This window comes from Notamacropus eugenii, chromosome 1 (assembly GCF_028372415.1).
Source record: "Notamacropus eugenii isolate mMacEug1 chromosome 1, mMacEug1.pri_v2, whole genome shotgun sequence".
Lineage (NCBI taxonomy): Eukaryota > Metazoa > Chordata > Mammalia > Diprotodontia > Macropodidae > Notamacropus > Notamacropus eugenii.
This window is the reverse complement of record NC_092872.1, coordinates 240,588,777-240,610,638: the sequence shown is the minus strand read 5'-3', so window position 1 is coordinate 240,610,638 and position 21,862 is coordinate 240,588,777. Positions and strand designations below refer to the sequence as shown.

At 46.3% G+C, this 21,862-nt stretch overlaps 1 protein-coding gene across 2 annotated transcripts in view; it reads left to right on the top strand.

Annotated features, from left to right (window-relative positions):
• C1H15orf39 (chromosome 1 C15orf39 homolog) overlaps positions 1-6,064 on the top strand; it is a 30,077-nt gene extending 24,013 nt beyond the window's left edge. The window contains exons 3-4 of one of the 2 annotated variants that reach the window (XM_072628314.1): positions 3,492-3,525; positions 4,005-6,064. In XM_072628314.1, the coding sequence (XP_072484415.1) occupies positions 3,492-3,525; positions 4,005-4,014 (44 nt within the window). In that variant the 3' untranslated portion in view covers positions 4,015-6,064. The remainder of the gene's footprint in view (positions 1-3,491; positions 3,526-4,004) is intronic. The other variant, XM_072628313.1, reaches the window with a different exon arrangement.
• The last annotated feature ends 15,798 nt before the right edge of the window (positions 6,065-21,862 follow it).

Sequence of the window (21,862 nt, the reverse complement as noted above, 5' to 3'; positions counted from 1 at the left end):
CAATCTGGCAGAAATTAGGCCTAGACCAACATGTGGGGTGTCAGCCACACTCCACGATACATTCTAAATAGATCTGTGATCTTAATCTTAAAGATGTCTCTTTTTAAAAAATTATAAGAGAAAAAGATCCTATACTTCTCAAATCTATGGGTAAGAGATGTATTCTTAACCAAACAGGAGACAGAGGCAATTACAAAAGACAAAAAAGATAACTTTAATTACTTAAAACTAAAAATCCTTTGCTTGGACGTCAATACACATAGGATAAGAGAAGTGACTGAATATCTTTGTATCAGCTTTCTCTTATAAGGGTTTGGTATCAAAGATCTAGCAACAGTTAAAACTATATATTACTAATATCCATCTCCCAAATAGATAAGTATCCAAAGATATAAACAAACAGTTCTTAAAAGAACTGCCAAGTATTCACAATCCCATAAAAATTGCAAGTTACTAATGATAAGAGAAATGACTGAAAACTGCACTGAGATTTCACTTCAGATTGGCAAAGATGACAGAAAATAGCAACAGTCAATGTTGGAAGGGTTGTGGAAAGATAGGCACACTAACACTTTGTTGGTGGAGTTGTGAAATGGTATTACTGTTTTGACAAACAATTTGAAATTGTGCAAATAAAATGACTAACATATCTATACCCTTTGAACTAGAGGCTCCCTTACTGACCTTATACCCCCAGGAAGCTATCAGTAAGTGGGGGGAAAATCCCCCACATATGCCAAAATATTTTTAGCAGCACTCTTTCTAAAAAGTAATTTTTGATTGATGTTTTCTCTGTGGTATCCTGTATGTCCATCCATATCCCTGAAAGCCATCCACATGACAAATGGTGGGATGTGGTTTTGGTTGTTGTGGTTTGGTTTTCGGAGTGGAAGAAAGATCAGCATAACTGATCGATATATTGACAAAGTCCAAAACTATGTGCAACGTGTAACACTTATGGACCTCCCACCTCCACAGAAGGGATCAATTAGGAGTGTCTAATCATAATTTTTCATTAGAGTCCCACTTGATCTTTATAATTTTGTTACATTTACCTTTTTTTGTGGGACTTTATATTGAACACTATAGCAATGAGGTGCAAGCTGCCAGGCTGGACAAGCTTTTAAGAAGTACTGGCCTCAGTGTTGGAGGAAGAACCAGCTTTATTCCAACAGTGCACCATATTCCTGGAAGTACTGAAACAAGAATGCTTTGTAACCCACTGTGTGGGCGCTTCCAAAGACTGTTCTCTTCAATTGACTAAACCCTATCTCCTTAGCATATGGTTTGTAGTCTTCACACGTTCTGCAAACTCTTTCTTTATAAGTGTTGCTGAGGTAGAGTTTTTTGTTACTGTTTTTTAGTTCTATCTGATTCTTTTGGATCCCTTTTGAAGTTTTCTTAGCAAAGATACTAGGGAAGTTTGCCATTTCCTTCTCCAGTTTATTTTACAGAAGAGGAAACCAAGGTATACAGTGACTTGCCCAGGGTCACGTGGCTCATAAATGTCCGAGGCTAGTAAACTTTTAACAACCCCTTTTTCTGAATTATCACATTCCTAATTTATTGGGTTACAATTAGCAAGGTTTAACTAATTAAGTTCCTGCCCCATTCAGACTTTAAACAGAACCATTCTTTTTTCTCTTTTGTATTTACATCATCTAAATCTTCCCCCGTATCCCTCCCCCATCCCAGAAAGCCATGCCTTAACAAAGAATTTTTTTTGAAAAAGGAATTAAAAAAAGGGAAGGAGAAAAAAAATCAACAGGGCCAAACAATGCATTTTTTTTAAAATCTGAATGTATGTGCAGTAGCATCAGAAAGTCTAGGTTGGCTCTAAGGTCTCTTCCAGCTTTGGAATTTTATGTGTCAGTGATTCGAAAAAGTCAATCAGATTTGATCTGCCTCGATATCCAGATGTCACACACACACACACACACACACACACACACACACACCTATACACTTGAGACCCCACTGTAGACATCACACACACACACACACACACACATACACACACACACACCCCTGTACACTTGAGACCCCACTCTAGACATCTCACACACACTACCAGCCAGGACTTTTGCAAGGGAATTATGTCCCAGACGTGGGACATTTGGGGTTAACTTTTCTCCCATGAGCACTGATCCAGGACTCAGTTGTTGACCCATTGGGCAACAGGAGGAGTTTAAAAGCATTTCTTCCAGGTTTTGGTGGGGAGTTTGAGACTTCAGGGAACTTGATTTCTGGTAGCTTTTTCTTTATTTTTATCTGTCTGAACTAGTACTTAATTATCTTGAGAATGACTTCTACCTAAAGGAGGGTATTGGAATATGTATTTAGTGAAAGGATTGTTGGTTTCAACTCTTACCTCTGAGTGAGCCATTGTACCAGATGCAGAATAGTGACTTGGACTTAGCAGCTGTTAGCCTTTACCGTGCATTTATATGTTGTCTCCTTCGATCTTCACACAAGACACAATAAGGAAAGGATGATTAGAAGTGGAGTGACTTGCCCAGGGTCACAGAGCTAATAATCTGAGGCAGGATTTGAACTTGGGTCTCCCTGACTTCCTAGAGACCATCACTTCCTCCCCAGTGCCACTTTATCATATTTCTGTTGTCTTAAGGACCAGCCTGGCTAAGTTCTCAGAGGCTAGTCCCCAAGGTAGCTATCAGGTGATATACACTTTAGCTACAGAAGTGTTCAGAAACAATCTACTAGTGCATAGAGATGTTGGGACCCATATTGGTGGAGGGATGACCCATACTATCCAAATCACAGCTCTTTAAGTAAATGGGCTTGGGGTATAAGCTGTTCCCCTCTTTCTCACTATCTAGCACCTTTAGTGCATTTTCCCAGCTTTCTATAGACAGTACCCTAAACTTAAGGAGCAACCTTAATGGTGGCATTTCAGGCCTGTGTGACAAGATGGTGGAGAAGCAATTGTACCTTATCATCTAGGGATGATAGGCTGATGCCTATGGGGAGGTCCCCTTTAAACAAGAATCCTTAGAAACAGTGAGCAGGACCACTAGGAGCTGGCCATGCTTCTAGATTGGAAATGAGCAGAGAAGGGACTAAGATGACTGCAGGGCTTTTAAATTATGGAAATTATGAAGGAGGGCCTCTTCTTCCTATTAATACCCAGCCCTGAGAAGCCTTGGAATCATCACTGGGAGGGACCCTTTAAAGCATTCTGCCTAATTCCTTTTCTAGAAGGGGAAAATGAGGCCCAGGGAGGGAGAGTGATAGAGGCTTATCTGGGAGTGAGTGACTATCCATACATGTAGTCCAGGGCTCCTTCCACGATACGCCACTGCCCTACTCTCAGCTCAATTAAAGGGGCATCTTTCTCAGCTCTCTTCTTCCCAAGCAGAGAGGACCAGACTCCCTTGGCCTCCCCTCTGTACTCAGGGGCTCCCCCTCCCTTCCTCATACTCATTCCCTCCCTCTCTCCAGAAAATTACCCCCACCTTTATTTCTTACAGGTTCCTGTTCACAGCCTGGTGGCCATGCCTCCAAGTAGGTACCATTTTGTGGAGAAAGCTTAATAAAACAATCCATGCTGCCTTTCTCTTCATACTCTGCTTTCCCTGCTTGGCTTCCTTCCTACTCTCTGGAGATCTTGGGTTTTAGGGAGAAATGGGGAGGAGGAAAGGGCATGGTGTGGTGGTTGGAGAGGTCCACACCCCTGTATCCAAGTGAGCAGTACCTCCCTTTCCATGACCCTGCCATGCTGTGTGCAGTCTGGGTGGCCCAGTGTGTGTGTTCATGCCTTCATTTCTGTCTGCATCACCTGTCCTCAGGGGAGGAGATGGGGGCTCTAGAAAAGAGCTGCCTTTTTTAGCTAGGATCCTAAGAGGGGTCAAGGAGAGTGGGGGTGGGGGAGAGCAGTCATTCTCCAAAACCATACAGCAGGAGCTAGGAGTCAGGGCAGCCATCAGTCATTCTGCCTGCCTCCCTAACCTCAGTGTCTTCTCTTCCTCCCCCCAACCCTCCAGGAGAACATAACAGGCAGAGCCCCCAAGCCAAGGCAGAAGCTGCTCCTTCAGAAGGCTCCAAGTTCCGAGAAGAAGTCAGCCCAATCTCAGCCAACTTGGAGCCTCGGGGCTCCAAGACCAAAAAGAAGAAGAGGGGGACTCCTGGGCCATGTTCTGAGGAGCCTGAACAGCCAGGGGCCACCCTTGAGATGGAGTCTACACCAGATGGAGCCTCAGCAGCCAAGCCCAGGGCAGAGGCAGAAGGCCAGGCCCCACTTACTCTACCTGGCTCCCTGATCCGTGCCCGCTTCCATCGCCTGCTTCAAGCTGCTTGGCAAGATGGCCTGCCACTGCCCACGGGCAGGCGAAGAGGCCTGGCGCAGACCCAGCCCCCAGCCTACCCAGAGCTGGTAGGGTAGTGGATCCGGTCACCACGATGAGGTCCATGCAAGAGCAGGATCTCCCTTCCAAGGCTGAGAGTCGAAGGTTTTATGTTTTAAGACTATGCTTGATATGGCTCAGCTAAGACTTGAGCCTTAGGTCTAGTGCCCCCGGATATCCAGAAGGATGAGCAGGAGAGTGGCTCTGGCTCCAAGGATGACCTAGGGCTCCATGCCCTGCTGGCCTTCCAGCCAAGGATTCCCTGCCCTTTCCTCTCTGTTCCAGTCTGCGCTTGCCTCTCTCTCGCCCTTCATCCAATTTTTCTCTCCAGAACAAGGACTTGGCTGAGAACTGGAGACTCCATTCTCCATCCTTTCTGTCCCTCAGGACTTGAACCATAGGCTGGTCCTTTTATCTCGTTTCCTTTTCCTCTCCCCCTTCTCTTTGGCTTGCTACCTCCTCTCACTAGCCCCAGGCCAAGTCTTTCCTCCGGGTATCCCAGTTCTTGCTCTTCCTTGGCCCTGGGGTGGAGACAGACCCAGGTACAAACCCCTCTGCTGCTTCTGCCCCAGGCTTGCCCAAACTTCAGGTAGCATGTGGTGAGGGGAGAGTTTCCAGGGACCCTCCTAAAGCACAAAATTCCCCAGGAAAGTCATGACCTCTTTCCCCTCCCCACCCTTCCCTTCTATAGATCCTGCCATGGAATATCTGGTTGATCTAGAGAAAAACATTGCCAGATATTAGGGTATAAATGTTTTCCATCGTGGTCTATCGGATCAGATTCTGATTCTGGCCATTAAGTCATGGGTCTGGGTAGGAGTCTGCTTAGTGACCTATTAAAGGAAGGGATACATCAGAAAATGAGACATACTCCAACACTAAGGAGAGCTGACTACCTTAGGTGGGCATCTTGGCCCCTCATCCAGACCCTGAACAGAGGACAAGGTCACCCGATGGCCAATCAGCTTCCCCAGTGCTAGTCTCAATTCAGTTCTGTGTATTATTCCAGGTACCGTCCTAGGCGCTGGCAAATACAAAGACAACATTAAGCACCTCCTGGACAGGTGCCACACCCATAAGGGTATCTTGTATTGGCCCCCAGGTCTGCCTCTGGCACTGCCCAAGAGAGGGGAGGAGAAGCTGAAACATTACTAAATCTGTTTGCTACAGAACTCCTGAGAAATGCAGTCTCCTTTGAGCATTCGGCCCAGGGGAGGGCAGCACACTTCCCATCAGCTGTGTCCAAGACACATTCCTGCCTCCAAAGGGAGGACCAGCTGTCCATCCATGATGGCTGGACATGGCTCCAGAGGCCTGTTCCTCAAGCTTGGTTACAAATATCCCCTTTCAGTACCCTGGCCACAGAAGGAACCAGAAGGGGTGAGTTGGGCACAGCCCTCACCATCCCTCTGTCTCTGCAAGTTGGCCCTTTAGAATTAGCAGCATTTAAGGAGACAGAAACCCCCGCACACACACCCACCTCATGGACCCCACGGTCGACCTGGCCTGGCTCTCTGCCCCAGAGAAGTCACACTTGCCCTCCCTGCAGCCCATGGCCGCAGAGGAGGCCTCTTTCCTTGTGTGTGTAGAGTTTGTACAGTTCTTGGCCCAAGTCACTCCCTTCACTATTTAATGTTTTGTAAGGAGGCGGCCAGCCCCGGTGGCAACACGCCAATAAAAGTTATTGGATTGTTTTGGAAGTGGTAGTCATGATTTGGGAAAGGGAAGGGGGTTCCTTAGCTGGGAGGCGTCTTGTGATGTAGGAAGATCTCTGACTGGGGAGGGCAAGGAGATGTTCAGTGCGGCCATTTGGGCTCTCAGCGGTTCCATAGGAGATGCTGCTGGGGCACTGTGGGGGTGGAGTCAGCAGGGGCAGGTGTAGAAAACAGACAATCTCTGAATTAGACAAGGCCTTAAAGGTAACATAATAACCTCCTGCCTAACCTATTGGAGGGGTTCATCCTCCAAAGCTGTTCCTGTAGCCTTTGCTTAAATACTTAGAGCGACAGGGAGCTCACCATCTAACAAGGAGTCAATTACATTGCTTTACAGATCTGCTTTCAAGAAAATGTTTTGGTTTTTTGCTGAGTAGAAATGTAATGCGTTGGAACTTGCCCACGATCCTGGTCAGCCTCCATTGAACACATTTTACCTTAGCAAATGTTCTTCCTGCATCAGTCATTTTGGAAGCTTAGTGACCAGAAGGCTAAAGTAGTCAGGAAGCCCTGGGTTTGAATGAGGCCTCAGACACTTAATTACTGTGTGACCCTCAGCAAGTCACTTAACCTCTGAGATCCTGTTTCCTCCTCTATAAAATGAGGAGCCAAAATCTACGCTGCCTCCCTCCTCACACTTTGTTGTGAGGATCAAATAAGGAATGGGGTGCTCCTGAAGAGCTTGGCAAACCTTCAAATCATCATAAAAACGTGAATCATCTAAATTCTGGAATCCAGAAGAGTGTCCGCTGGGTACCAAGCATTGTATTAGGTGCTGGGGATACAAGAAGAAAAAATAAAATTACAAATACCATGTCAACCTCACCACATTTAGGTGATAATCAAGCCCAGGGTCCACTGAAACAGTTTTTTTCCACATGGACTATTTTCTAGCCATGTCTTCATCCTACAAAGAATATATAGCAGACCAAGAGCTCCCAGAGTGCCTATCTTAGACCCAGTCTTATTGACTCGTTTAAGGTATAGAGAAGCTGAGTAACTTGGAAGATTCACACTGAGAAGGAACAGTCTTAAACACATCTCTCACTTCTGTGCTTCCTTCCCGCTTTAAAGTCTGTAATTCCATGATCCTCTTGGAGAAAACTTAACCTTCTCAGAGCACAAACTCCTTGACTGGGAAGCCTCAGTTGGAGTGGGAGACAGTCCCCATATGTTTCACCAAACTTTTTCCACCACCCCCAACTTATCTTTCCATTGTCCTATTAATGGTGGTGGGGGGCATAGTTTCCTTTTTTATGGGGTACAGTGAGAAATATGGCAGTGAAGGGGCGGGGGAGGGCTGTTGAGGGTGAAATTTTGGAGCCTCGATGCTGCCTGTTAATCTGCCTTTAAGTTCCAAATAAGACATCTCCCTCCTTACCTGTTGGGGACACAGGGCTGGAAGCTGAGATCCTAGCCAAAGAAAGCAGGGCTTCTGCCTTCCCTCAAGAGAAGCCCAGCAGAAGATGTCCTTAACCCCTAGATCTGAGAACTTGCCCTCTATTTCTTCAGTGGGAGAGATCTCACAGTTAGGCCTGAATCATTGGGATGGGGATGATGAGTACCTGACATTGGCCTGGTCCCAATTAAGGTAATGAGGCAAAGACTCAGGTGAGGCCCATCGAGGCAAGACTCTTAGTTGGCAAGGTATAAAAGTGCTTAGGAGGGACCTGTATACAATTGATCCTTTGTGGGAGGGGAATGAGAAGCTGAATGGCTGGTGCTGAGGTAAGGAAGGAAGGGAATGGGGAAGGGGTTAAAAGGAGACCCTTTCTCTCTAGTGACAAGGTGCCCATCCTAGAAACAGAGACATTGAGCTCCTTGAGGCAGCATTAGTCTGTCACAGATGTTGAGGGCAAAATGTGATTGGTATTCTCCAACTACTTCCTCTGCCCCTTCCTTGGGGTCCTTTCCCTACCCTTCTCCCCATTTCCACTCTAATTCTTCTTCCTTTCTCCTACTACCTGGCCCCAACTCCATCAAAATTCCTTCAGTTTTTCTCTATTCCAGGTACCTCTCAAAGACCTTTGTCCTTGCTAAAATCACCCTCTCTAAAGATACGAAGAAATAAGTTGGAATTTTCAGGAATAATATCCCTAGTGCATGGGGGCTCATAAAATGATGGATATCAGCTAGAATAGATTAGCTCTAGCCCCTCACCTGCCTTCCTCTTGCAGATCAGAAGGAGCTTTTAATGTAGTGTCCTGCCCAGAGTCAGACAAGGAATAAGTGGTAGAAATGAGGCTCAAACCAATCTTTCCAGTCCGTCACCCTGACCAGCAAATTGAGAGGATTCATGTGTAATCTTCGAAGATGATGGAAGAACTTAAGCATTTAAGAAGTTATAAGAAGAGTTCTTTCCAGTGTCCCTCTTGGATCTATGGAGGCAGCTGCTTTCTCATTGGGTCTTTTCTGCTGAGGGTCCGAGTTCTTCGTGCCTGGGTTCAGCGCTCAGCAGGCAGCCAGATCAATAAGATAGCCCCAGGGCTCTGCTAAGAACTAAATGCTGGAGAGGGGATCTAACCCCAAATGTCCTAACTCTAAGTCCAGGGTACTTTCCGCTCTATCATGCTGCCCTCAGGGGATTAAGGTATCAATTCTGACTATAGAACTTCTAAAAGAGCTAGAGCCATTCAGCAGCATGCTGTGATGCTTTGGGGTCTCTGATATCAGGATACTGTCATAGAATCAGCTCTGGGTTTAGGAGTCCAGCGATCTAGACTCTGATCTTGGCTTTGCCACTGTGCAGTTGTGACTTCAGGCAAGCGACTCGCTTCATTTCGCACCTCCGAAATAAAATGGGAATTCTAAACAACCTTAAAAGAATCAAATGATACAATTTGTGTAAGATACCAATCATAAAATATCATGTTGTGAGGCAGCATTATTGGGATCTGTGACGAATGACAGAGATTGGCTTCTGTCAACTTGGGGAGAACTCAGTGGTGACGTGGTGTGTGTGTGTGTGTGTGTGTGTGTGTGTGTGTGTGTGTGTGTGTGTGTGTGTGTGTGTTAGTTACTACCTGCATGAGCTTGATCACTCTTCTCAACGTGGAAGAAGGGGGGGACTCTAGTAAAGTACTCAATGTTTCCATGTTATCCAAAAGGTTCATCCCTTTGGGGAGAAGGTTGAATGATGGCATTACATAAGCTCCAGGAAGGGAATACTGCAAACTGGAGAACTTTATGAAGACAGAAGACTTAAGCTGCACGATACTTGCTATAAACTATATAGATGTCTTATATACTTTCAATTCCTTGTGACTCTAATTTCTATTTCTACATAGACCACTCCTGTCTTGTGAGTTTTGTTTTGAAGGAGGAAGAAAAGAAGCATTTATATACCATCTGCTGAGTGCCAGATACTGTGCCAAGTGCTTTACAAATATTATCTCATTTAATTTTAATTTGTTCTACAGCTGTAACCTCATCAATGTTAGGGAACTTCTAGTGTGAAAATTCCTTCCATTGACTGGTATTCTTGTAATTCTCTCAGAGTTGAGGCACTTGAAAGGTTAAGTTAGCTGCCCATGAAGATACAACTAGTATGTGTCCAGGATATAAACCCAGACCTTCCCAATTCCAAAGTGAGTCCTTGTTGGTCTGTCTCCCTTATGAATAAGATCTAGAATGTATGGTGGGACTGGGAAGATAAAAGAGCAAGTGAATGTTGTTACCATTATATTCTGGTGTTTGGTTCTAAGAAAAATCCTAAATTGGTCGGACCCATCTTCAACCCAGGAAGGTGAGGTTGGAAAGCTATGGACCACTGATTCAGGAGATAAAGACTAGTAGACTTCAGAAATAGACTGAATGGAGATACTTGGGTCAAAGGCAAGAGTCCCTTGGTCCCAGAAGGAGGTAATGTTCCAGTGGGCTGAGATTGAATAAAGTCTAAGGACAGGGGATCTTTGTGGTGGGGGTCAGACCTGGAATGGAGGAGGGGGAGAGTGAAGAATAGATGAAAGCATCTCTGGTTTGAAGAGGAGTAGAGAGTAGGGTCTGAATGTACAACCAGAGAATCATAGAACTGGAAAGAGGGTTGGTGCTTGCTCAAAGTATAATTCTTTTGACACATGGCAAGTACCTGAGGAATCTGCGTCTAGTCCAACCCATCCTCTTACAGAAGAGGAAACCATGGTCTTATAGGTAGCATTTGAACCCAGATCTTCCGATTCTAGGTCTCATTCTATTACACTGTGTTACTTCCTAATACCTGAACTCTCTCCTGGAGAAATGGGGAAGGAGTCCTTGTTCTCTCTTTACCACCCCAGCATAGTACTCCAGGGTAGGAGCAAATGTTACCACACATTTATATGGAGGCATAAGGGTAATAGCTAGAAGTGGATCCTCTTGAGCTGATGTCTTACCCCTTCCAAAGTCCTTTCTCATCCATGGACCCTTACTGCCATCAGCCTAGAAGGTGAATGGGGTGTGATTGGTGCCATTTTTGACAGGATGGGAACAAGCATTTAAGTACCTACTATACTTCAGGTTTTACAAATGAATCACTGGTTCATCACAACAACCCTGTGAGATAAGTGCTAATAATACCTCTATTTTTATAGTTGAGGAAACTGAGATAGAGGTTAAGAGACTTGCCCAGCTAGTAAATAAATATTTGCAGCTGTATTTGAACTTGGGTCTTTCTGACTCCAAGTCCAGAGCTGTATCCACTGCAACACATGACAGATGAAACTGAGAACTAGAGGGTGAGAATTGGGTAGAGTAGGGGAACTCCCAAGTAATTTGGTAGCAGATCTGGAGAGGGCCACAGTGGATAGAGTGCTTGGAGTCAGGAAAACCTGGCTCCTCCTCCCACATTTACTAGTGAAAGTTCCATTTTCCATTTCTCTTCCCATTAGATAGAGACAACTGCACTTACCTCCCATAGTTATGAAGCTTGAATGAGAATGCCTACAACATACTTTGAAAAACTCTAAAGAGCTATATAAATGTTAGTTGTTAGTCATTTTTATGGCATGTAAGTAATAGGTCTCAAGACTCCTCAGCCAATGATCGCTACCTTGAGAAAGTTTTTACTGAGCATTTACCCTAAGAGGCTGCATGTGTGTATCTGGGAAGCGGGGGTTGGCTTTTAAAGTTTGGGGGTTGCTTTGATACACATGTCCTTTCATCCTTACAGTCTTCAGGAGGTAACCTGAGTCTTGTCCCCATTTCTACAGATGAAGAAACAGACTCAGAAGGTGGGTGGTTTGCTCTGTGGTCACAAAGTTAAGTATCTGTCAAACATGGGCTTCAAACCCAGATTTCTAAATCCAGCGCTCCATCTACCCTGCTATCAATAGCTAACGTTCCCAACTGGTGGAAAAAGCACTGGTCTTAGAAGACCTGTGTTTAAATTCTGCCTCTGAGTTTCTGTTTTTTCGTCTTTAGAACAGAAATGACACATGATTTCTCAGCCTCAATTTTCTCATCTGTAGAGTGGAGATGATACACATACCTCAGATTTTTTTTTTAGCCTAAATTTTTCTTTTCTAATCTGTAGAATGGGGATGATACATATACCTCAGATTTTCAAGGAAAGTATTTTGTAAATCTAGAGGTCAATGGGGCTTTAGAGGCCATCTAGTTATTTCTCCTCCCCACCCCAACCCCAACCCCAGGGAAACTAAGGCCCAGAGTACCACCGGTCAGGAACTGAGGTTCTCTGACTCTATATTCAGTATTGTCCATTATACCACCCCACCACTGGTCTTAAAGCACTATTTCCTATCACAAAGGAAGCATACTCTTCTATGGGAATGTTATCTTTTGGCATGGTCAGTCCATGGGTCAGAGATTACAGAGAGCCTTGAATGGCAGGCTAAAGGAACTTGCCAATGATATGTCCACTGAGAAGCTACATCGGGTCCTTGAGGAGGGATTGTGACTATTGCTGCTTCCTCCCTCTCTGGATAATTTCTTCTAAATAAGTTTTTATTGATATCTTTTAAAATATTGCCATATTTTTCACCAATATCCCTCCCCTTCTCTTCCTAGAGAGCCACCCCATATAACAGTATTGTTGAAGATCACAAAACGTTTGTTTAATCAGCATAACTGATAAATACATCCCCCCAGAAAAACATTTGATAATATATAGTCTCATTCCTTCCCTCCCTGCCCCTCACCCCTCGGTAACCCAATCGTCTACCTCCCTCCCCTCAGTGATGGGGAAGGAAACAATGATGCTTCATAAGTGGTAACTTTTAGAGGTTCAGAAATAACAGAAAGTGGTAGAGCCCTGCAGACCTGGAGCACTATGGGTGTAAACAACAGTATTTGTGCATGGCCTGGGCAGGGGGGGCGGGGCATGGACTCCTCCACTCTCTTCAAGGGGCCTGAGAGAAGCTTCTTTCTCAAGACAAGAAAGGGGGTTCCCTAGAGCTTTTCCTGTGAGGACTGCATCCCAGGCATTCCCCACAGAGGTCTCCAGCCCAATCCTACCCTTACCCTCCTCTTCCCCACCTCCCAGAGCCCACTCAATTGTCCTCGGACTCTTGCCAGCCCTGATTTGAGGAGTAGGATGTCCTCCATTTCTAACTCTAGCTCAGGGCTACAGACTGCTGGAGACGAATTGAGACTTGGATACCCCTTGAGCCTTTCTGTTCACTTGATGGGTGACCTTGTGCTCTCTCCAGAGATCTTCATTTCTTCCTCTAAAAATGGAATGGGCTGGACTAGCTGCTTTGAGGTTCTTTCCCATGATAGGTTCCAGCGTCTGAAGCTCTCACTTTCTCTGCTTACAGCGTGCTGATGGCAACATTTTTCTTCTCTGGTTACCCCTCCTGCACAGCAAAGCTGCCCCGATATGAGAGGGGGGACCCTGGCCACCAAGGGGCGGGCCCACCTGTGTGGCTTTCTACCCCTCCTGAGCAAGCTTTCACTATGGACACCTCAAGACAGAACACAGGCAATGTACCAGAATGTCCCCACATGATGCCTGCAGGGACTGGCCCAGAACCAAGGGGTCAGTGGCCTGGACTAGGAGTCATAGTGGTCTGTTCTCTCTGGGCTTCTGCCTCCTTGACCCTGGCTAACACCTCTTCAGAGCAGCAGGGGCTTTTTCCAGCCCCCTCTACTCAGACGCCTGCTAGACGTCCCCCAAGAGACTTCTTCAGTTTCATCCCCATGCAAAACAACATGGACCAATCCCAGGAGCCTGGTGGGCTAGCAGGAGGGGTTGTCCCTCTCCATCCTGAGGTCCCAGCAGGTCCTGGTGGAAAGAGATCAGCCTTTGGGACGTCTTCCTTCTCCCATGTGGTCCCTGAAGTTTCAGATGACAAAAGGGCTTCCTGGTGGGGAAGAAACTGACAGTCAGATCCCATTCCCCTTACTCTTCTCACAGGGCTTTTCTCCAGATTTCAGGTCAAGGCTTCCCCCTCAAATCAAGGCCTTGCATGCCAATATAGCCCTAAATCTCATGACCCAGGCTATGAGTCCCCAAAAAGACCACCCTGAGAAGTTCTTTGCCCAAGTCAACCGAAGAGATGGCTCCCTAATCACTAGACTGCTTCCTTCCTCTCAGACTCCAGCCATTGACTCTTGGGATAATGAGATCAACAAAATCAGTGGTATCTATAGATGATGACAAAATTGACCTCAGGCATCACAGTCTATCCATGGAGTCTGCTCCACCAGCATCTGCCTCCAAAGTCCAGCTGAGGATGACATCCAACTCTAGGGCCTTTCCCCCTCCCAAAGATGAGGTCAGTCTTGCCCTTTCCTCTTCCAAGGAAGCCTTGGTGTCCATGAGAATACATCCAAGCCCTGGTCCCTCAGAAGCATCCAGGTCTCTGAGCCTTCTAAAAGAGGCCACAAGGGCATTGAATGTCACCTCTTTTCCAAGCTTGGGGGTGTCATGGGGTACATAGACAAAGTCTCATGTTCCCAAGCTTTAGAGATCCTTTCTTTTCTCACACAACTCAGAGAACCCTAGAGAGCAAACTATTTCCACAACTGCCATCCCAACTACTAGCTCTTGGCCTATCAGATCTGGATTTCATTCCAGGAGACCTAAGAAAGTAGCCTCTACTTCTAAAGATTCTTCTCCAACCAATCATCTGGCTTACATCTGGATCTCTGCCATGCCCCTATCAACTAGGCCCCTGGAACACTCTCCTAGTGCGATTGGGTCTGATCAGGAGTTCTTGGCAACTACCAAAGAGCATGGAGGGTATTCCCAAGTGACTGGACTTGGGAGATGGGCAGGCTCTCCTAGTGACCATATCCTTCAGCGTGACATGTCCACAGGGAGGTCCAGGCTGTTGTCTGGACCACAGACCAGCCCTGTCATGAATGTTTCCTCAGACTTGGGGTTTCTATTTTCTCTTCCACCAAGAGCTCTTGGAGGAGTTCAGCCTAAGCAAGGCCCCTCTCCTGTCCCTACCCCAAAGGGTCTGAGCCTCTTAGCCCTAGGAAATGAGGTAAGTCAACCTGATGCTCTTAGCTCCCTCTTTCCATGTGTTCCTAGGACTGAGTTATCTTACACACACTCACACTCACCCCAAGGTGAGGCTACCCTGCAACCTAGAGTCAGGATGCCCCTTCCCTTGTACCTGGGCTGTCTAGTAGAGACTCAGTAGAACACTTAGACATGGTGACCAAAGACCTCAGCACATGCATGGCCATTCAAATTACCCCAAGCTCAGAAGGACCCTCCTCAGAGCCCTTGGTAACTACATCTTCCAATTCTCAGGACATTTGTTTCCTTTCTGCAGGAGACAAACTATTCAACATTCCCACCTGAGGCCCATAGGGCCACCTCGGAGCTTCCTCAGCCTTTATCGACCTTGGCTGGTGAAATGCCTGGTACGACAGATGCCTGGGAGCCTTCTAAGGCATTGTTTCCAACAAACATGAACCTGTTTCAACCCACAAGACATATGATTCCTCCAGGAGTTATAACTCTTCAGCCTGCTCCTGGCCTTGACCCTCCACGTGAGTCTGCTTCCAGCTATCCCTTGCTTCATATTTTTACAGATGCCTCTTTCCCCAGTGGCATAGCACAGGACTCTGGCTGGACAGAACAACCAAAGACCTCTGTGTTCAGTCCATCTCTTGCGCCCTTCACAGAGACCCCTCTAGAGACTGTTCCAGCTGCTTCAGCCAAACCACAAACCAGTCAGTTTCCTAATGCAGCTGTAGAAGCTTCCAGAAGCACTTTGAATCAGACTATCTCTGTAGTATCTGCCCTCCAGCACCAGGGCAGCCCAGTAGCAACAACTGAACTGTCCCATCACTGTGAGAATTCTGCCTCAGTCAGAAGTAGCAATCTGGGCCCACTGGGGACCAGGACCCCCAGGGAAGGAACACAGCTCTGGACAATGCAGCTATTCCCAGCCCATGCTCAGAGTCCCGGATCTCAGGCTGGGGGAGGTAGAACAAAGCCATCACCATCCCTTTCCTCCATCCGAACTCCTGCCCAACTTAAGACAAGGGTCACAAAGGCTTCAGTCACACCAAAGCCCTCAGCTTTCTCTCAGCCTGTGATCCCAGGGTCCTCAGAAATGCCAGAGGAATGGCTGGAGAATGTCTCTGCAGTCAGCAGGGGCAGGAAGCCAAGACCAAGTGGTTCCCACCGACTTAGCCACATTCTTGCCTGAGCCTCTGGCCAAGGGTTCTACCTTGGGCCTACCAACCACATGGGCCAATACTCTCTGCCACCTGAACAAGAAAAGTCCCAGACCCTGCCTACTAAAAGACAAGAGAAAGTAACCTGGCCCCCCAGCATGGCATCCCACCCTGACCCAGGGGCTGCAGCTCATGTTATTGGATGGCTAGGCAACAGCTCCTCCCTATCGAGCCCGATGACAAAGCCCCTAAAAGGATTTACCTCTCCCACGACAATTCCTTCTCTCCCAGGACCTACAAAGAGAGGCTCAGTCCTTCCAATTAGCCCACAGTCTACTTCTGGAAAAGACAGACTGACTGACTTCCCTACATCTGGACTAGGTGGTTCTGAAACAGTACCAACTATATCCACACCGAAGCTGCAGGTGGTCCCTGTCTGGGAGGGAGGGGATTCACAGCAGGGATCTGGGTTTCTAGATCTCACTATTCCTCTGCAGTTCCGTCTGAGTCAGGTCTCCTATATCTCAGCCCTGGCAAATAAGTAAGTACTCAGTCCACTTCAGGAGACTCAAGTGGGAAGTCACATTAACCATAAGTAGAATGCTACTACCCAATGTCTCTTGATAGAACCCTTTCCCTTTGGGGTGGCCAGAACATGAAGGCTGAGCGTTCCTCCCTATTTATTCCTGCCTATTGTAGGAAGAAATCTAGATTCCCCAAGAAATTGATAAGTTTTTTGTGAGTCTTTGTTTCCTCATCAAGTGCAGATGACCTATCCCTGTGACTATGACTGTGAGGACCAAAGCAGAAAGTAGGAATGAACGGAAGAAAAAGGCACTTATTACTGTATGCCAAGCTGTGAGCTAAGCTCTAAGAAAACAGAAATAGAAAACAGAGATCACGCCTGTTCTCAAGGAGCTCCCGTTCTAATTAGTGGAGAACACATGCCCAGAAGGGAGCCACAGCAGGGTGAACGGAAAGGCCCACAGCAACAAAGCAGAAAGGTCATCATCTTTTACACAATACTGTTGAAATATAATGTGGTAGCCTGACCTTTCTTGGGAGCATTTTCCCCCTATCCTTCCTTCTATGGTACTTTACAATTTTTGAATGATGATTTCATGGCATGAGCCAGCATTTGACAGATGAAACTAAGGCCCAGCGATAAAATGACTTGCCCAGGGTCCTACAAAGTTAGAAGCACAAAACAAACTTAATTGATAGTACTGGTCATCAATATTAATTTTTTAATAAAATTAGCACTTTAAAAAAAAAGTTGGTTGCAGAGCCAGGACTCTCAGGGGAACCAGGTCAGAGGTCTTTCTACATATTGCCCTATAGGCTACTCTCCTTAATGAGCCCGAAACCATTACAGCTGTGGTCACTCCACTGAGTTCTAATCCTGCCTCTCTGCTCTGGGCCTCAACTAGGCCAGGGCTTGGGTCTTTGGAGTCATGGTCAAGCTTAGCGCTATCTGCCCAATGTCCTTGGGGTTCCCAGAGAGTCTGTGACTTAGGTTCTGTCCTCTTCTTGACTCTTTCTAGTTTAGGCAGATGCTGTCCCACATGAATGGGTTCCAGGAATTCTACATTCTCCACTTCTTGTAAGTATCTCTGAAGTTTCCCCTCCCTCCCATGTTAGGGAAGGAGCTGCTATGATTAGCCAAGGATTCCCAAACCTCCCCTCAGAAAGGAGACTCAGTACTTGTAAAGCTCTTAAATGACGGGGCCCCCTCACCCATGCCCTGCCCCACAAATGGTGTCAAATGCTACTCTAGGTGCTTGGGTGCCTACTATACAAACACATCTCTGGAGCAATTGATGCGATAAATCATTCCTTCCTCTTCCTGAATATTCTCTCCTATCAAGGTTTTCATGGCGCTGCTTTCCCTAGGTTCTTATATCAGTTTGGTCCCTCTTTCTGAGCCCCCTTTGTTGGTTCTTCATCAAGGTCATACCCATTAACCCTAAGTGTCCTCCAAGACTCTTTCCTCTCTTCCCCTTCCATACTGTCTCACTTGGTGGTGTCATCCATTCCCATGGATTCAACTGTCATATATCTATGCAGATGAATTTTCACATCTCTCTATCTAGCCTCACATCACCAAATGTCGTATAGACATCTCAGACTGGATGGTCCTGTAGCCTCTCAAATTTAACACATCTAAAACAGAGTTCCTTTTCTCCCCTTGCCTTACCTACTCCTTCCCTCTTCCCCACTTGGCTATGACTTGTCAACACTACCACCATCCTCCTAGATTTCCATTCTAGATGTCCTGCTCAGCAACTGGCTCCACATCTCCCATCTACTACCAAACCTTAACATATTCCATATATGACATTTTTCTATGGTTTCCTTTATCTCCACTCCCATGGCCATCACCCTGGCTCAGGACTGCCCCTCCTTTTGCCTGGACTATGATAGTGGCCTTCCCATGGGTCTCCCTTCTCCATTCCACCTTTTATTCATCTGCAAGAGGGATTTCTCTAAAGGCTAGATCTGACCAGGTCACATAACTCAGTAAATACCAGTGACTCCCTATTATCTCTGGTGTCAAATACAGGGTATATCCCCAAAGTCTCCTTTCATTCTACCATCCAGCCACCACGGCCTCTCTAATACATACCTTTTACCTGAAGCGCCCCCCCCCCCCAAATGCCCTCCTTCCTGACTTCCTTGAAGAAGGCTTAAAACCGCCTCTCTGTAGGAGGCCGTTCCCTCGGAAATTAGCTTCCATTTATTTTTTCCATTCCTTGTTATTTACACATTTGAAATCTCATTGAGAGCAGAAACTGTTTTTGCCTCTTTGTATCACCAGCATTTCACACATTGCCTGGAGAGTCAATAAGTGAGCAAGCATTGACTAAGCACTTAGTGGGTGTCCAGCCCTGGGGATCCAAAGAAAAGCAAAAACAGCCCTTACTTACCAGGAGCTCACAGTCCAATGGGGACCATAACATGCAAACAACTCTGTACATACAAAGTACATATAGGAAAAACTGGAGAGAGTCTCGGAAGGAAGGGTGTAGCAGTAAGGGGAACTGAGAAAGGCTTCTTGCAGAAGATGGGATTTTATCTGAGCCTTCAAGGAGGTAAGAGCCTCACCAGGAGGTGAGAGACGGGGAGGGAGAGAACTCTAGGCATGATGGACAGTCAATGAGAAGACAGAGTCAGAAGATGGGAGAGTCTTGTTGGAGGAGTAGCCAGGAGGCCAAAGTCAACCAGACTAAAGAATATATGGGGGAGGGGAAATAAAGTTTAAGAAGACTGGAAAGGTAGGAAATGGGCCAAATTGCAAAGGCTTTTACAAACCAAACAGAATTTTATATTTAACCCTAGAGGTGATAGGGAGTTTATTGAAGGGGTGGGGGAGTGGGGTGACCTGGTCAGACACGTACTTTAGGAAGATCTATTTGGCAGCTGAGTGGACCATGGGATGGAGTGGGACACTTCTGGAGAACAGGGAGACCAACCCTATTGGAACATTGGGGTAATCCAGGTGTGCAGTAATGGGGTCTGCAATGTCAAAGGAGAGAAGGGTGTGTGTGTGTGCGTGCGTGTGTGCGCGTGCGTGCGCATGTATGCATGCATATGCCCACATATACACATATAGATGATCTGAAAGTAAAATTTATAGAATTTAGCAAAAAATTGGATATGGCAGGTGAAGGGGAAAATCAGAGGATAAACTGAGGATTCTACAGAGGTTGTGAGTCTTGAGTAACTGGGAACACGGTGGTACCCTCAACAGTAATAGGGAAGTTAACTTGTTCACTGACTGATCCCTGGGACTGACAGGTAATTGTTAGGCTAGTACATCAGTGACGCCAAAGTGGGATGATGAAGGATGGAGCAGCCATGCCAATGTTCTGCAGGAGCAAATCAAGGAAGGTTTCCTGGAAGAAGCATTTGAATGATGACCAAGGAAATCTGCAGGACGGAAACCAGGATCCCTTTAACACGTGAGGGACTATCTGGGGGGAGAGCTATACAAAGTCTCCTTCAGTATTATTGATTCTTCTGGGGCTGATAAGACTGTGAAGTTGAATTTCTCCTTCTGACCCCCAGCAATGGGTCTGTGTTTGTCCAGAGAGAGGTGGAAGTGGAGGAGACCCACCCCCCACCAGCTCAGATCTCATCCATTGCATTGTCACCATGATGCATGAAAAAATGGATATGTACTTCTCATGGAGGGTGGACCTCCAGTCTCTGTACTCCAATGGTAAGCAGGGTTGGCCCTTAACCTACTTCCCCTTTCTCTCTAATTAGGCTGGTACTCTGAGCCGTCTGAAAAAGTACCCTCTGGCACATAGTTTCCAAAGTATTTCCTCATCAGCTGTCATTTCACCTTCTGATTACTCTGAAAACACTGGGGGTGGGAGGGAGGTTTCCCCACCTCCTAGAGGAAGAGCCATTTTTGCCAGAAGGGGTGTCAAGGAAGGAAATTATAACCTAAACCTCCAGTATTTTCTCCACTAGAATAAGTGGCCCAGCATCCTCCAATCCCTCCTATCTGCTGGTGCACCATTGCTTCTTGATGCCCCTGCCCCTCTCCTCTTACCATATATTTACAAGCTCTCTCTTTGCCTCGATGTCTCCAAAGGTCATGGAATAGAAAACTTAGAACCACAGAAACTGTCCATTTCCTTTATGGCCCCAAGTCTTGGTTCCCTGGCCAACAAGGAGGATCTACAGTACCTTCTAGAAAACCTGAAGGAACAGGTGATCTGCCTTCTTCTGACTTACAATTTCAGGGCTGGGGGCAGAAGTCAAGCACTGTTGCCTAGGAAGTCAGCCTATGGAAGAAGGCCAAGAATGAGGGGATATGTGAGCCTGAGGACGTTTCTAGGCAACCAGTGCATGATACCATCCTTGCAGCCTTTAAAGCCCAACTAAAATCTTGCCTTCTACAGAAAGCCTTCTCCATCCCCCTCTGAACCCCAGTGCTTTCCCTCTGTTTATTATTTCCTATTTTTCCTGGATCAAGTTTGCTTTGTATAGATTTGTTTGCATGGTGTTTCCCCCCCCCTCCAATGGATTGTGAGCTCCTTGAAGGAGGGCGGAGACAGTCTTCTGCATCTTTTTGTATCCCCAGAACCCAACACATAGTAGGCACTCAATTGACATAATGCTGAGCTTTAAAAAATGTCCTTACATTCCATCTTCTACAACCAGTGGCCTCTCTCCTAACAAGTGACACTGATAAGGTCAAACACCAGAGGCAGAGTCAGGAGCAAAGTCAATGTGACAGGGAGCAAAAAGTAGTGAGGAAACTTCTAGGCTTGAAGTTGGGAGAGACCTGGGTTCAAATCCTGTTTCTGCCACAAACATATCCTTTAACTCATGGAACCTGTTTCCCCCTCTATAAAATGAGGAGAATAAGGACCCACCTCAGTGTCTTGGACTCAAGTAAGGATGTGTGTCAAGCGCTCAGTGTTTGCTGCTTCTGTCTCCCCATCCAGTAAGTAGGCAGAGGTAATCCAACTTAGCTTGCCAATGGCTGTAGGGGGCATTAGAATATAGTCTTTGATCTGGAATGGACCTTGAAGCTGATCAAGATCAACTCCTACCTCTCACAGATAAAGAAATTGAAGTCTAGAGGCTAATTTAACTGAACTTAAGGGACTGGTATGATAGGACTGGATCCTCTGGCTCCAGATCAAGGTTCTTTCCACTGTCCTCCCCACCTTCCTCCCATACCTATGGCCTTTGTTCTCTCTGGCAGGTGATCCAGGATTTGGGGAAGGTGTATCCTGTGTCAAAGTTCTCTTTCCTTAATGTCAGGTGAGGGTTAACTACTTCCATAGCACTGGACTATACAAAGTCACGTCTTTCTAACAACTCTAAAGTAGCTTTAAAAAAAAAAATCTCCATTTGACAGATGAATAAACTGAAGTGCTGAAGTTGTGACATGCCCAGAGACAGGAGCAAACCTTCTCATTCTGATTTCCCCAATCCAGCTTCTATCTCCTACCGGGACCCTGAGCCTTCTCAGGCCCATCACAGACAGGATCCAGTAATGAAAATCCCACAGCAAAGCTTGGATCTTTCCTTTTCTGATCCCTGAAGGAAAGACTTGAAAAGGGTAGAGTTAGTGGCCTTTGGCCTATCTGTTAAATGAGGGACTTGAACTAAATTAGGATGAAAAAGAACATGGCATGGCAAATAGACGTGTGGACCTGGAATCAAAAAGGCCAGGTTGTGAAT